Below are 14756 nucleotides of genomic sequence, written 5' to 3' on the forward strand. Positions count from 1 at the left end.
ACCCGCGCAACAAAAACACGCCTGGACTGCGTGTTATTCAGGCAAACCCATCCGCGTGTGAGAACGTGTTGGCTTAATGCTCCTCGTGTATCGGCTCTCACCCAGCGGCGTTTGCACATTTGATCAGCAGAGTTCATCAGGAGGTGATGATATTATTTGTCCCTCTGCTGGCAGTGTGCCCAAAGGGTTTCTACGGGGACGGATGTAACCAAACCTGCAGCTGCCATAACGATGGCATCTGCCACCCGGTCAGTGGGCAGTGTGCGTGCACGCCAGGCTGGACTGGACCCAACTGTACAGAAGGTGAGTGCAGAGGACAGGCATTGTTCTCAATATCAATAGATCAAAACAAGGGGGTCATGACCTCTACAAGGAGTTTAAAGGCGCCATGTTATGCAAAATGGCTTTTTTTTTCCTACGTCTCACAGTTAAATATTGTTGGTTTCATGTTAAACATCCCAAATGTCCCATGTTTCTTTGAACATGCCTACATACATACATTCTACTGCTTTAAACAAAAATTTAAGCATAAAGTACAGTGAGGAAAATAAGTATTTGAACACCCTGCGATTTTGCAAGTTCTCCCACTTAGAAATCATGGAGGGGTCTGAAATTTTCATCTTAGGTGCATGTCCACTGTGAGAGACATAATCAAAAAAAAAAAAAAATTCCAGAAATCACAATGTATGATTTTTTAAAATAATTTGTGTTACTGCTGCAAATAAGTATTTGAACACCTGTGAAAATCAATGTTAATATTTGGTACAGTAGCCTTTGTTTGCAATTACAGAGGTCAAATGTTTGCTGTAGTTTTTCACCAGGTTTGCACACACTGCAGCAGGGATTTTGGTCCACTCCTCCATACAGATCTTCTCCAAATCTTTCAGGTTTGGAGTTTCAGTTCCCTCCAAAGATTTTCTATTGAGTTCAGGTCTGGAGACTGGCCAGGCCACTCCAGGACCTTGAAATGCTTCTTACGGAGCCCCTCCTTAGTTGCCCTGGCTGTGTGTTTGGGGTCATTGTCATGCTGGAAGATCCAGCCATGACCTGCTCTTACTGAGGGAAGGAGGTTGTTTGCCAAAATCTCGCAATACATGACCCCATCCATCCTCCCTTCAGTATGGTGCAGTCGTCCTGTCCCCTTTGCAGAAGAGCACCCCCAGAGTATGATGTTTCCACCCCCATGCTTCACGGTTGGGATGGTTTTCTTGGGGTTGTTCTCATCCTCTAAACATGGTAAGTGGAGTTGATTCCAAAAAGCTCTATTCTGGTCTCATCTGACCACATGACCTTCTCCCTTTCCTCCTCTGGATCATCCAGATGGTCAGTGGTGAACTTCAAACGGGCCTGGACATGTGCTGGCTTGAGCAGGGGGACCTTGCTGCCTTGCAGGATTTTAAACCATGACAGCATCATGTGTTACTAATGTAATCTTTGTGACTGTGGTCCCAGCTCTCTTCAGGTCATTGACCAGGACCTCCTGTGTAGTTCTGAGCTTTCTCAGAATCATCCTTACCCCACAAAGTGAGATCTTGCATAGAATCCCAGACCGAGGGAGATTGACAGTCATCTTGTGTTTCTTCCACTTTCTAATAAATAATCATAACAGTTGTTGTCTTCTACCAAGCTGCTTGCCTGTTGTCCTGTAGTCCATCCCAGCCTTGTGCAGGTCTACAGTTTTGTCCCCGGTGTTCTTTGGTCTTGGCTATGGTGGACAGGTTGGAGTGTGATTGATTGAGTGTGTGAACAGGTGTCTTTTATACAAGTAACAAGTTCTAACAGTTGCAATTAATACAGGTAAAGAGTGCAGAATAAGAGGGCTTCTTAAAGAGAAATTAACAGGTCTGTGTGAGCCAGAATTCTTGCTGGTTGGTAGGTGATCAAATACTTATTTGCAGCAGTAACATACAAATAAATTATTAAAAAACTATACATTGTGATTTCCGGATTTTTTTTTTTTTTTTTAGATTATGTCTTTCACAGTGGACATGCACCTAAGATGAAAATGTCATACCCCTCCATGATTTCTAAGTGAGAGAACTTACAAAATCGCAGGGTGTTCAAATACTTATTTTCCTCACTGTAACTAATGACATGTCACAGAAGTCCATAAGTGGACTCTAACCTGAGAGTGACACCAACCCCTCCAAAGGGAGATGGTTGGGCGTGGCAGACAGCATCTTCTTACCACACAGCCTTTGTTTGAACCGAGACTGAATTTGATTGTTCATTTGATCAAAAGAGGTGGAATCAGTCTGAATCAAACGGAACCATTATTTTAGCAACTAATACTCCACATTGGAATATTAGCTGCCTTTGTCAAAAAATGTGTCATGAAGAACAAGGGGATGGGGAATGGCACTGGTGTGTTCTATTATGCGTTTTATGTGTTTGAGAGCATGATTTATTAAGTTTGCTCATCCTCTAAGACCTAGCATGTGCTCCTACAGATCTTGTTTTATGGAAGTTGGCATCCAGCTTAATGGTTCATTGCCACCACCTTCTGCTGGAGCAGCATGGCGGCTCAATGGTTAGCATTCTTGTCTCATAGTAAGGAGGTCTGGGGTTTGATTCCACCCATGCTGTTCCTTTCTTTGTGGAGTTTACATGTTCTCCCAGTGTGTGTGTAGGTTTCCTCCCACTATCAAAAACATGCACACTATGTTCGGCTTCTTTCTTTGCCTTTGACCAAGGCATTGCCTCCACATGTGGAGTTGGTTTCTGTACTGTGCCTGCCCATTCCTCCTCCTAGTTGGATTGTGTCTAATTGTAATTAGGATGGCTCAAATGCAGTGGACGAATTTCACTGTTTGCAGTAACAATAAAGGCTGTTCTTCCTCTCACTTTGACTCGTGTAAACAGTGCCATCTTGTGGCTGTAAATGATAGTGCAGTATATTTCTGACAAGTTGGTTCCAATCAGTGTTGGTGGAAGTGGCCAGTCCCAGCGACACACCATGTATATAATGAATCTGAAGTTTTCAAAGTTTCAGTTGAAGGACTCAGAATTTTAAATGTTTATAATAAGTAGACATCATGTAAATTCTGCCATACTATTATTTTCTTCCCGCTTCCTCCTCAGAATGCCCCGCAGGCTTTTATGGAGCCAACTGTCGTCAGCGTTGTTTGTGTCAGAATGGAGCAATCTGTAACAAGACAAGTGGAAAGTGTCAGTGTGCTGGCGGCTGGATGGGCGGAGCCTGTGAGCTGGGTAAGAGATGCTGTGAATAAGCAACACAAGCCACATCCAGTGAGTTAAACCTGCAGTTATATTGTATTTTCATTTTTGTGAAATTGTATGTTTTGTATTTAAAGTGTGGCGTAAGTAAAATTCAGCATCATCTTTTTTCTCAAACAACACCGCTGATGACATAAAGCCTTAATGATGTGAGTGGTTCCGGACAGAAACCCAGAAGAACTTCACCTGAACAAACAAAGCAGCAGTGTACAGTTGTTTCACTGTGCTCAGGAAAATCCATCACACGATTCAGATTTTCTATTTAACCAGATTTTGTTTTTTTTGATGAAATTGAATTTATTTGTTGGCAGTTTGTGTTTCTGCTCTGCAGACCACTTTTGCCAAAGCCTCCTGTCTGTTTTATAAAAGTCTGTCGACCCCTCGGCGACTTTCCTCTAAGCTCCAGAGCACACTCATTCACCCCGCTGTGCCGTAACGGGCTTCCTCCGGGCGGCTGTGCCACGTTCAGGAAACTTCTAATCCGGTTGCTGGAATGTTCCTTAAATTCTGATCGTCACTTCACACAAGTGCCAACTGTAAATGACTGTGGAAAATAGCAGAACTGTGACAGAGCGGGTTTGTACTGCGGTGTGGTTTGAGGGGGTCATGTCCCCGTTGTTCCCCTCAGAGTGCCCAGCGGGCCGATACGGAGCAGACTGCCAGCAGCGGTGTGACTGTCAGAATGGTGGTCAGTGTGAAAGACAGACTGGACAGTGCAGCTGTGGTGCCGGCTGGATTGGAGAGCGCTGCGAGAAAGGTGTTTCAGTGAGTCTGAAGCTGAAGTGCAGTGCTGTTAGCGCAATACTAATTCGTAGTTTATCTTCTGCTCAGCATGTGAAGCCGGTCGGTTTGGAGCAGTCTGTGCAGAGAGATGTCGGTGTGAGCGCGGTGCTACGTGCCACCACGTCACTGGAGAGTGTCGCTGTCCCGCGGGATGGAGGGGAAGACTTTGTGACAAAGGTACAAAAATTCACTGAACTACTGCAGTAATGACATGAGCACGAAGTCAGAGAATGACAGCACGACTGCTTCAATTAATCTGTTAGACAAAAGGGCACTCACAGAGCCAGGGCTGAACTGGGGCAAAAATTCAGCCCTGGATTTTTTTGGACAAGACTGGCCCACCACTACAATCCATCTGTAGATACTGTGCCAACTCACCCCCGTTCAGGGCTGTGAAATGAAAATTGTGAAATCTGAGGAACATTTGCAAGGGACTGGGGTCTAGGGCCCGCTGGGCCCCAGAAACCAAATTTATTTTGTATCTAATGCTCCATTTTCAGCATCTCCTGGAAGAAAAAAAAATCTCAAGAGAAGTGCATATTTAAATGATCCAAGATTCAGCCTTTCATTTGAACTGTCAAAGATAATGTTGAAATAACAGAAAATAACGTGGAAGTAGGACCTGGAATGATTTTCCTTTTAATTGTAAACCAAATTATGCATTAACTCAGAACAATTAAACTACATGAAATTCATGAAGACTGAAAAGACTGTTAAAGCATTTAAAAAACCACAGCTAAAGCTTGTAGACTATTTGGAAAATCATGGGAAAATATCAATAACATACCTTATAGTAAAAAAGTCACTTATATTCTTGTGTAAATTCCTGTAAATCCATTCAATGTCTTTCTTCCAATGAAAGAAAGTCTAGATTAATAATAATAAGTCACAATCTTGTCTGAAATCCTGTGTGAACAGCACAATGTTTATTTTCCAGGGAGAGAAAAATTCTTACCGCACTTAACGTCCTGATGGCACAAGATGCAGTTTGTTTTTTTTGGATGTGTTCGTGAAGACGGCTTTAAATTCAAGCCAGCACCAATTCCATGGATTTTGAGTCCTTATCAAACTTTTTCAAAGCGTCTTTCTCACCATGCGGGGGAGGTGATGTTCTAGTGGTTAAAGTGTTGGGCTTGAGACCAGAAGATCCTTGGTTCAAATCCCAGCCTGACTGGAAAATCACTAAGGGCCCTTGGGCGAGGTCTTTAATCCCCTACTTGCTCCCGGTGTGTAGTGAGCACCTTGTATGGCAGCACCCTCACATCTGGGTGAATGTGAGACATTATGTTGGGAAAGTGTAATGACACAGACCCACAACAGGGGGCGTAAATGAACGGACAATAGATGAGTCAAAAATACAACACTTTACTGTTGTGAAATGTGCACAACGAAATACAGACAAATGCAGAATTTGGTTCACAATCAAAATATACAAAGTGACGTGTGGGTAGGCTCGAGGATAGGAGACGTCCGTCCCGAGTAGAACCGGATCCCACACGATTTCCACTGCCACTGAACCCGAAGGATACTGGAGCTGCCAAGTCCTGAGTCCCCAGGTGGTCACCGTCTCCGACTGTCAGATCTGGTACAGCTGGCAGGAAGCAGAAGACAGAAGTAATGAGTGTGTGGAAAACACACCCAGTAAACAGTCAGCATGTTCTTTTGTATAGTCGGGTGGGAAAGACACATCCACCTCCTGTACACAGTTTATACAGAGTCTGTAATCCTACTTATTGAAGTTCGGAGTGAGGAGTGAAGTGCGTCACTCCTCCACCATCCACGAACCCAGCCTCCAGCTGAAAATAGCGATCCAGACACCTGCAAATAGTTCAACACACACAAAAACACGTAACGTGCGACACAACGGCTGAGAATTTACTGTGAAGGTAGAAGATATCTCGGCGACGAGGTGGAGATGTCGTCCGGCTTTTGTGTGTGTGGGTGATGACCAGGTGATTGGTGACAGCTGTCATAGTTGATGAGTGACAGCTGTCACCCCGGCTGTTTCTGTGAGGCGGCAGCGCCCTCTCGTGCCTGAAGCCCGCACTCCAGGCAGGGCGCCCTCTGGTGGTGGTGGGCCAGCAGTACCTCCTCTTCAGCGGCCCACACAACAGGACCCCCCCCTCAACGGGCGCCTCCTGGTGCCCGACCAGGCTTGTCCGGGTGTCGCCGGTAGAAATCGGCCAGGAGGGCCGGATCCAAGATGAAGCTCCTCTTCACCCAGGAGCTTTCTTCGGGTCCATAACCTTCCCAGTCCACCAAGTACTGGAAACCCCGGCCCTTCCGGCGGACGTCCAGGAGCCGATGCACAGTCCAAGCCGGCTCCCCGTCGATGATCCGGGCAGGAGGCGGCGCCGGTCCAGGAGCACAGAGGGGTGAGGTGTGGTGTGGCTTGATCCTGGAAACATGAAAAACCGGGAGGACCCGCAGTGAAGCTCCAGCTCCCAGCTTCACTGTTTCCAGGACCCGCAGTGAAGCTGGGAGCTGGAGCTTCACTGCGGCCGGACTGAGGACTTTGAGGATCTTGAATGGACCGATGTATCTGTCCTTTAGCTTGGGTGAGTCCACTTGGAGGGGGATAGAAAGCCACACCTCCTGCCCAGGCTGGTATGCAGGGGCCCTGGAACGCCGGCGGTCTGCATGGGCCTTAGCCCTCGTCTGGGCCTTCAACAAGGCAGAACGGGCGGTGCGCCACACCCGACGGCACCTCCGCAGGTGGGCCTGGACTGAGGGCACACCGACCTTTCCCTCCACCATAGGAAACAATGGGGGCTGGTACCCCAGACATACCTCAAACGGGGAGAGGCCGGTGGCAGAGGACACCTGGCTGTTATGCGCATACTCGATCCAGGCCAGATGTTCACACCAGGCCGTCGGGTGCGCGGACGTCACACAGCGCAGGGCTTGCTCCAATTCCTGGTTGGCCCGTTCTGCCTGTCCGTTGGTCTGCGGGTGATACCCAGACGAGAGGCTCACGGTGGCCCCCAGTTCTCTGCAGAAGCTCCTCCAGACCTGGGAGGAGAACTGAGGACCACAATCCGAGACAATGTCTGTTGGTATCCCATGCAGACGCACGACGTGGTGGACCAGGAGGTCTGCTGTCTCCTGGGCTGTAGGGAGCTTCGGGAGGGCCACGAAGTGGGCCGCCTTGGAGAATTGGTCCACTATCGTGAGGATGGTAGTCATGTCCCGGGACGGCGGGAGGCCCGTGACGAAGTCCAGGCCGATGTGGGACCAGGGGCGATGGGGCACAGGTAACGGTTGGAGGAGTCCCTGTGCCCGTTGGTGATCAGCTTTTCCCCTGGCGCAGGTGGTGCAGGCCTGGACATAGTCCCGGACGTCGGCTTCCATGGACACCCACCAGAAGCGCTGCCGGACCACTGCCATGGTCCTTCTCACCCCCGGATGGCAGGAGAGTTTGGAACCGTGACAGAAGTCCAGGATGGCAGCTCTGGCCTCTGGTGGGACATAGAGGCGGTTCTTCGGCCCTTTACCTGGGTCCGGGTTCCGTGCCAGGGCCTCCCGGACGGTCTTCTCCACGTCCCAGGTGAGGGTGGCCACGATAGTGGACTCAGGAAGTATGGATTCCGGTGGATCCGACAGCTCGGTTTTGACTTAGACTTCGTGAACCCGAGACAGAGCATCCGATCTTTGGTTCTTGGTCCCGGGGCGGTAGGTGATCCAGAAGTCAAAACTCCCGAAGAACAATGACCAGCGGGCTTGCCTGGGGTTCAGCCGCCTGGCGGTCCTGATATACTCCAGGTCCCGGTGGTCCGTGAAAACCGTAAATGGTACCGTGGCTCCCTCTAACAGATGTCTCCACTCCTCAAGAGCCTCCTTCACCGCGAGGAGCTCCCGATTGCCCACGTCATAGTTCCGCTCAGCTGGGGTCAAGTAGGCACAAGGATGGAGAATCTGATCGGACTCCCCGCTCTGGGACAGCACGGCTCCTATCCCTGAGTCCGAGGCGTCCACTTCTACCACAAACTGGCGGCTAGGATCGGGCTGCACCAGAACTGGTGCAGTCGAAAACCGGCGTTTCAACTCCCTAAACGCAGCCTCGCACCGATCCGACCAAGTAAATGGTACTTTGGAGGAGGTCAGAGCTGTCAGGGGGCTAACTACCTGACTGTAGCCCTTTATGAACCTCCTGTAGAAATTCGCAAAGCCGAGGAACTGTTGCAGCTTCCTACGGCTTGTCAGTTGGGGCCAGTCTCTCACCGCCGCAACCTTGGCCGGATCAGGGGCGACGGAGTTGGAGGAGATTATGAACCCCAGGAAGGACAAAGAAGTGCGGTGGAACTCACACTTCTTGCCCTTCACAAACAGCCGGTTCTCCAACAACCGCTGCAGGACCTGACGTACATGCTGGACATGGGTCTCAGGATCCGGGGAAAAATGAGAATATCGTCTAGGTATACGAAGACGAATCGGTGCAGGAAGTCCCGCAAGACGTCATTTACCAAAGCCTGAAACGTCGCGGGGGCATTAGTGAGGCCGAACGGCATGACCAGGTACTCAAAGTGACCTAATGGGGTGTTGAATGCCATTTTCCACTCGTCTCCCTTCCGGATCTGAACCAGGTGGTACGCGTTCCTAAGATTGAGTTTCGTGAATATTTGGGCTCCATGCAGGGGCGTGAACACCGAATCTAACAGGGGTAGAGGGTACCGGTTGCGGACCGTGATCTCGTTCAGTCCCCTGTAGTCAATGCATGGACGGAGGCCGCCGTCTTTCTTGCCCACAAAAAAGAAACCTGCACCCATCGGGGAGGTGGAGTTCCGGATCAACCCGGCAGCTAACGAGTCCCGGATGTAGGTCTCCATTGATTCGCGCTCAGGACGTGAGAGGTTGTACAGCCTGCTGGACGGATACTCAGTGCCCGGGATCAAATCGATGGCGCAATCGTACGGACGGTGTGGGGGAAGAGTGAGTGCCAGATCTTTGCTGAAGACGTCAGCGAGATCGTGGTACTCCTCAGGCACCGCCGCAAGATTGGGGGGGACTTTAACCTCCTCGTTAGCGGTCAAACTGGGCGGAACCGAGGATCCTAGACATTCCCGGTGACAGGTTTCGCTCCACTGAGCCACAACCCCAGACGGCCAATCAATCTGGGGGTTGTGTTTGATCATCCAAGGGAAGCCCAAAATCACGCGGGAGATAGACGGAGTCACGTAAAACTCAATCTCCTCCCGATGATTCCCAGACACTACCAAAATTACTGGCAGTGTCTTGTGTGTGATTAAAGGGAGAAGGGCCACCAGAGGGAGCCCTACCTCCCTTGCCCATCTGCTGTCCAGCAGATTCCCTTCTGACCCCGTGTCCACCAGTGCGGGGGCCTGAAGGGTTAGATCCCCACTCAGGATCGTAACTGGGAGTCGTGCAGAAAGACGGGTTTGTCCCACATGTATTTCTTGGCCCACCCTTAGCCCAGTTTCTAAGAGCGGGCGTTGGTGTTTAACAGTTTGGGGCAGTCTCTCTGCTGATGCTCGTTTGAGCCGCAGATAAAGCGCTCTCCGCGGACCAGTCTCCTTTGTCTATTAGTGGCTCTGACTTTAGCCCTGCTCGTGTCCATAGCTTCGACAGCAGGGGGAGCTGTCGCCAAACGGAGCGCTGAGGCAGTGGAGCGTGGGGAGGGCAGTACCTTTTCGGAACCGGAAGGGAGAGGGACGGCGCGTACCCGACCACGCCCTTCGTCTCGCTCCCGACGGCGTTCCTCTAACTGATTGTCTAATCGTATGACCAGATCAATAAGCCCATCTAAATCCCGCGGCTCATCCTTAGCCACCAGATGCTCCTTCAGGACTGACGACAGTCCGTTTACGAAGGCGGCGCGGAGTGCAGCGGTATTCCAGCCGGACCTCGCAGCCGCAATGCGGAAGTCGACCGCATACTCAGCTGCACCCCGACGCCTCTGTCTCATTGACAGCAGCGCCATAGAAGCAGTCTCGCCTCTGTTTGGGTGATCAAATACTGTTTTTAACTCCCTCACAAACCCAGTATAAGAGGTAAGGAGCCGTGAATTCTGCTCCCAGACCGCTGTAGCCCAGGCGCGTGCCTCACCTCGAAGCAAATTAATTACATAAGCCACCCTGCTGGTGTCCGACGCGTACATCACGGGACGCTGTGAAAAGACGAGCGAACACTGCATTAAAAAGTCCGCGCACGTCTCCACACAACCCCCGTACGGCTCTGGGGGACTTATGTATGCTTCAGGGGATGGTGGGGGGGGGGGGTCGTTGAATGACCAGTGGAATATCTATATTCGGCACCGGCTCAGCAGGAGGAGGAGCTGCAGCAGCGCCCTGAGCGCGCGCTTCCACCTGCGCGGTGAGAGCCTCCATCCTGCGATTGAGGATGACGTTCTGCTCGGTCATTAGATCCAACCGAGCAGTAAAGGCGGTGAGGATTTGCTGCAACTCACCAATCACGCCTCCTGCAGACGCCTGTGCACCCTGCTCTTCCATTGGCTGTTCAACAGATGGTTGACGCCCCTCGGGATCCATGACGATGGCCGAGATATCCTGTTGGGAAAGTGTAATGACACGGACCCACAACAGGGGGCGTAAATGAACGGACAATAGATGAGTCAAAAATACAACACTTTACTGTTGTGAAATGTGCACAACGAAATACAGACAAATGCAGAATTTGGTTCACAATCAAAATATACGAAGTGACGTGTGGGTAGGCTCGAGGATAGGAGACGTCCGTCCCGAGTAGAACCGGATCCCACACGATTTCCACTGCCACCGAACCCGAAGGATACTGGAGCCGCCAAGTCCTGAGTCCCCAGGTGCTCACCGTCTCCGACTGTCAGATCTGGTACTGCTGGCAGGAAGCAGAAGACAGAAGTAATGAGTGTGTGGAAAACACACCCAGTAAACAGTCAGCAAGTTCTTTTGTATAGTCGGGTGGGAAAGACACCTCCACCTCCTGTACACAGTTTATACAGAGTCTGTAATCCTACTTATTGAAGTTCGGAGTGAGGAGTGAAGTACATCACTCCTCCACCATCCGCGAACCCAGCCTCCAGCTGAAAATAGCGATCCAGACACCTGCAAATAGTTCAACACACACAAAAACACGTAATGTACGACACAACAACGGCTGAGAATTTACCGTGATGGTAGAAGATATCTCGGCGATGAGGTGGAGATGTCGTCCGGCTTTTGTATGTGTGGGTGATGACCAGGTGATTAGTGACAGCTGTCACCCTGGCTGTTTCTGTGAGGCGGCAGCGCCCTCTCGTGCCTGAAGCCCGCACTCCAGGCAGGGCGCCCTCTGGTGGTGGTGGGCCAGCAGTACCTCCTCTTCAGCGGCCCACACAACACATTATCTGTAAAGTGCTTTGAGCGTCTGATGCAGCTGGAAAAGCGCTATATAAATGCAGTCCATTTACCATCTTCCCTCTGTCCGACATCACTCCGTGACACAGACATGCCGCAAAATTCTTCTTTTAAAAACTTGTTTGCTCTAAAGGTATGCGATGTCCACATGCTACGTTTAGCTTTAGAAGAGTGTCTTGCAACAGCCACACAGTGTCCCCGTAGCAATGTGACTCACTTTGTTTTTTCATGTTCTGCTGTGTTGTTTCTCTTTCTCATTATGATTGCTCATCTTTAAAGGGGATTGGAAGAGAGAGAGATCTAGAACATGTTTGGGTGGGACTCCTGGGCCTCTATAACCTATCATAGGGCCACAATTCTGTCAGGAATTCTTTTGACAGACAAGCCATTGAGCCTGTGGTTTGTCTGCAGGCTGGTGCATTGTCTCTCTACCTGGGCTGGGAGAGTTACCATGGCAAGGTGCAGCAAAAAAAAAAAAAAAGAGGCAGCAGTTATTGATCGGCACACCGGGAAACATCCCATTACTCCCAATCCACCCTTGCACAGCGCGCATACCTCTACCAAACTCCAACAGTCCTCAGTTTACATTGTCTCTGTTGACATTTTCTTTTCTTTGCTCCAACTCACAAATCTTTGTTTCTGATCACTTATCTTTGATCCTGAGTTTTTATCTTGGCATCTCTCCAAGGTGGGTATGTTCGTACTGTAGTTTGTCTGTTTACCTTTCAACAGGATAGTTATCAGGATCACAATCAGAGATTAAAGTCAGGATCAGAAGACTAAAGATCAAAGCTCATAGTGTAGCCTAAGGCCCGGTTCACACGGTAGGATAATTAGCCCGATATCGGACCTGATCTTACACCTTCCGACAATCTTAAGGACCCCCCGACAATCGTGATGACGCTAAAGATCTTATCAGATATTCCTCCCGTGTGTGGTGTGTTCAGAGCGCTCTGATCTGCTCGGAAGGGCGGCAGGAGCGCTCCGATCGCAAATTGGGGATATTCAACATGTTGGATTTTTTTTGCCCAATATCACAGCGTGTGGTGAAGTCACGTTTAATCTCTAGAGATTTTGCGAGATTTCCTGTCTGAACTGTAAATGTTCGTGTGTGAAATCTGTTCGTGTGTGGTGTTGTTCTTACTGTGTGGCTGCACACCACACTGTACGACCAAACCTGTTAGATCAATGAATTTTATCTTCACATGTGTGGTCTCTCGGGTTTTGGAAACCTACAGATAATTTTAAAATCCTGTCGTGTGAACCAGGCTTAAGCAGTTGTTCACCCCTCTGAATCTGGTCTGCTTTTTCCTCAAAAAACACCAGAGGGAGTGTTTTCTTTTCCACTGTTGCCTACGTGCTTGCTCAGGGGTGTAGATAAAGTTTGACCTCCTTCTAAAGCACCTTGGGGTAACTTATATTGTGATTTGGTGCTATATAAATAAATTGAGTAACAAGTCCACTCATTAGGAAGGTTGCGACCGATACGATCTGGTATCGACTTCCGATACCGACGTAATTCACGTATTGGAAAATACAGATCCAACCCGCAATGTTTTCCGATACCGGAGAAGAGCCACTGTGAATCCTCTCAACTTCTGCTGCTCTCTGCTTTGTTTGCTGTCGAGGCGAGGGGGGGGGGGGGGGGGGGGGGGGGTTCCTGGAGCGGAGCTGTTTGAGAGCGCTCTCCTCCACAGTGTTCAAAGCTGAGGGTAGCAGCAAATTTTCCGCCCGGCTCTTAAAAGTAGAGAGGGTGTCTGTCTCCCTGATCTGAATTGGGAGCTGGTTCCACAGGAGAGGAGCCTGAAAGTTGAAGGCTCTGCCTCCCATTCTACTCTTACAAACCCTAGGAACTACAAGTAAGCCTGCAGTCTGAGAGCGAAGTGCTCTATTGGGGTGATATGGTACTATGAGGTCCCTAAGATAAGATGGGACCTGATTATTCAAAACCTTATAAGTAAGAAGAATAATTTTAAATTCTATTCTAGAATTAACAGGAAGCCAATGAAGAGAGGCCAATATGGGTGAGATATGCTCTCTCCTTCTAGTCCCTGTCAGTACTCTAGCTGCAGCATTTTGAATTAACTGAAGGCTTTTCAGGGAACGTTTAGGACAACCTGATAATAATGAATTACAATAGTCCAGCCTAGAGGAAATAAATGCATGAATTAGTTTTTCAGCATCACTCTGAGACAAGACCTTTCTAATTTTAGAGATATTACGCAAATGCAAAAAAGCAGTCCTACATATTAGTTTAATATGCGCATTGAATGACATATCCTGATCAAAAATGACTCCAAGATTTCTCACAGTATTACTAGAGGTCAGGGTAATGCCATCCAGAGTAAGGATCTGGTTAGACACCATGTTTCTAAGATTTGTGGGGCCAAGTACAATAACTTCAGTTTTATCTGAGTTTAAAAGCAGGAAATTAGAGGTCATCCATGTCTTTATGTCTGTAAGACAGTCCTACAGTTTAGCTAATTGGTGTGTGTCCTCTGGCTTCATGGATAGATAAAGCTGGGTATCATCTGCGTAACAATGAAAATTTAAGCAATGCTGTCTAATAATACTGCCTAAGGGAAACATGTATAAAGTGAATAAAATTGGTCCTAGCACAGAACCTTGTGGAACTCCATAATTAACCTTAGTCTGTGAAGAAGATTCCCCATTTACATGAACAAATTGTAATCTATTAGATAAATATGATTCAAACCACCGCAGTGCAGTGCCTTTAATACCTATGGCATGCGCTAATCTCTGTAATAAAATTTTATGGTCAACAGTATCAAAAGCAGCACTGAGGTCTAACAGAACAAGCACAGAGATGAGTCCACTGTCTGAGGCCATAAGATCATTTGTAACCTTCACTAATGCTGTTTCTGTACTATGATGAATTCTAAAACCTGACTGAAACTCTTCAAATAGACCATTCCTCTGCAGATGACCAGTTAGCTGTTTTACAACTATCCTTTCAAGAATTTTTGAGAGAAAAGGAAGGTTGGAGATTGGTCTATAATTAGCTAAGATAGCTGGGTCAAGTGATGGCTTTTTAAGTAATGGTTTAATTACTGCCACCTTAAAAGCCTGTGGTACATAGCATAGATAGTTTGATCATATTTAAGATCGAAGCATTAATTAATGGTAGGGCTTCCTTGAGCAGCCTGGTAGGAATGGGGTCTAATAGACATGTTGATGGTTTGGAGGAAGTAACTAATGAAAATAACTCAGAACAATTGGAGAGAAAGAGTCTAACCAAATACCGGCATCACTGAAAGCAGCCAAAGAGAACGATATGTCTGTGGGATGGTTATGAGTAATTTTTTCTCTAATAGTTAAAATTTTATTAGCAAAGAAAGTCATGAAGTCATTACTAGTTAAAGTTAA

The 14756-nt window shown here is 48.4% G+C and overlaps 1 protein-coding gene across 1 annotated transcript in view; it reads left to right on the forward strand.

Annotated features, from left to right (window-relative positions):
- megf6b (multiple EGF-like-domains 6b) overlaps nucleotides 1–14756 on the forward strand; it is a 128638-nt gene that overhangs the window by 104812 nt on the left and 9070 nt on the right. Inside the window, exons 22-25 of the mRNA XM_034167563.1 lie at nucleotides 175–303; nucleotides 3082–3210; nucleotides 3866–3994; nucleotides 4069–4197. Coding sequence (XP_034023454.1) covers nucleotides 175–303; nucleotides 3082–3210; nucleotides 3866–3994; nucleotides 4069–4197 — 516 coding nt within the window. The remainder of the gene's footprint in view (nucleotides 1–174; nucleotides 304–3081; nucleotides 3211–3865; nucleotides 3995–4068; nucleotides 4198–14756) is intronic.

This window comes from Thalassophryne amazonica, chromosome 3, assembly GCF_902500255.1.
Source record: "Thalassophryne amazonica chromosome 3, fThaAma1.1, whole genome shotgun sequence".
NCBI lineage: Eukaryota > Metazoa > Chordata > Actinopteri > Batrachoidiformes > Batrachoididae > Thalassophryne > Thalassophryne amazonica.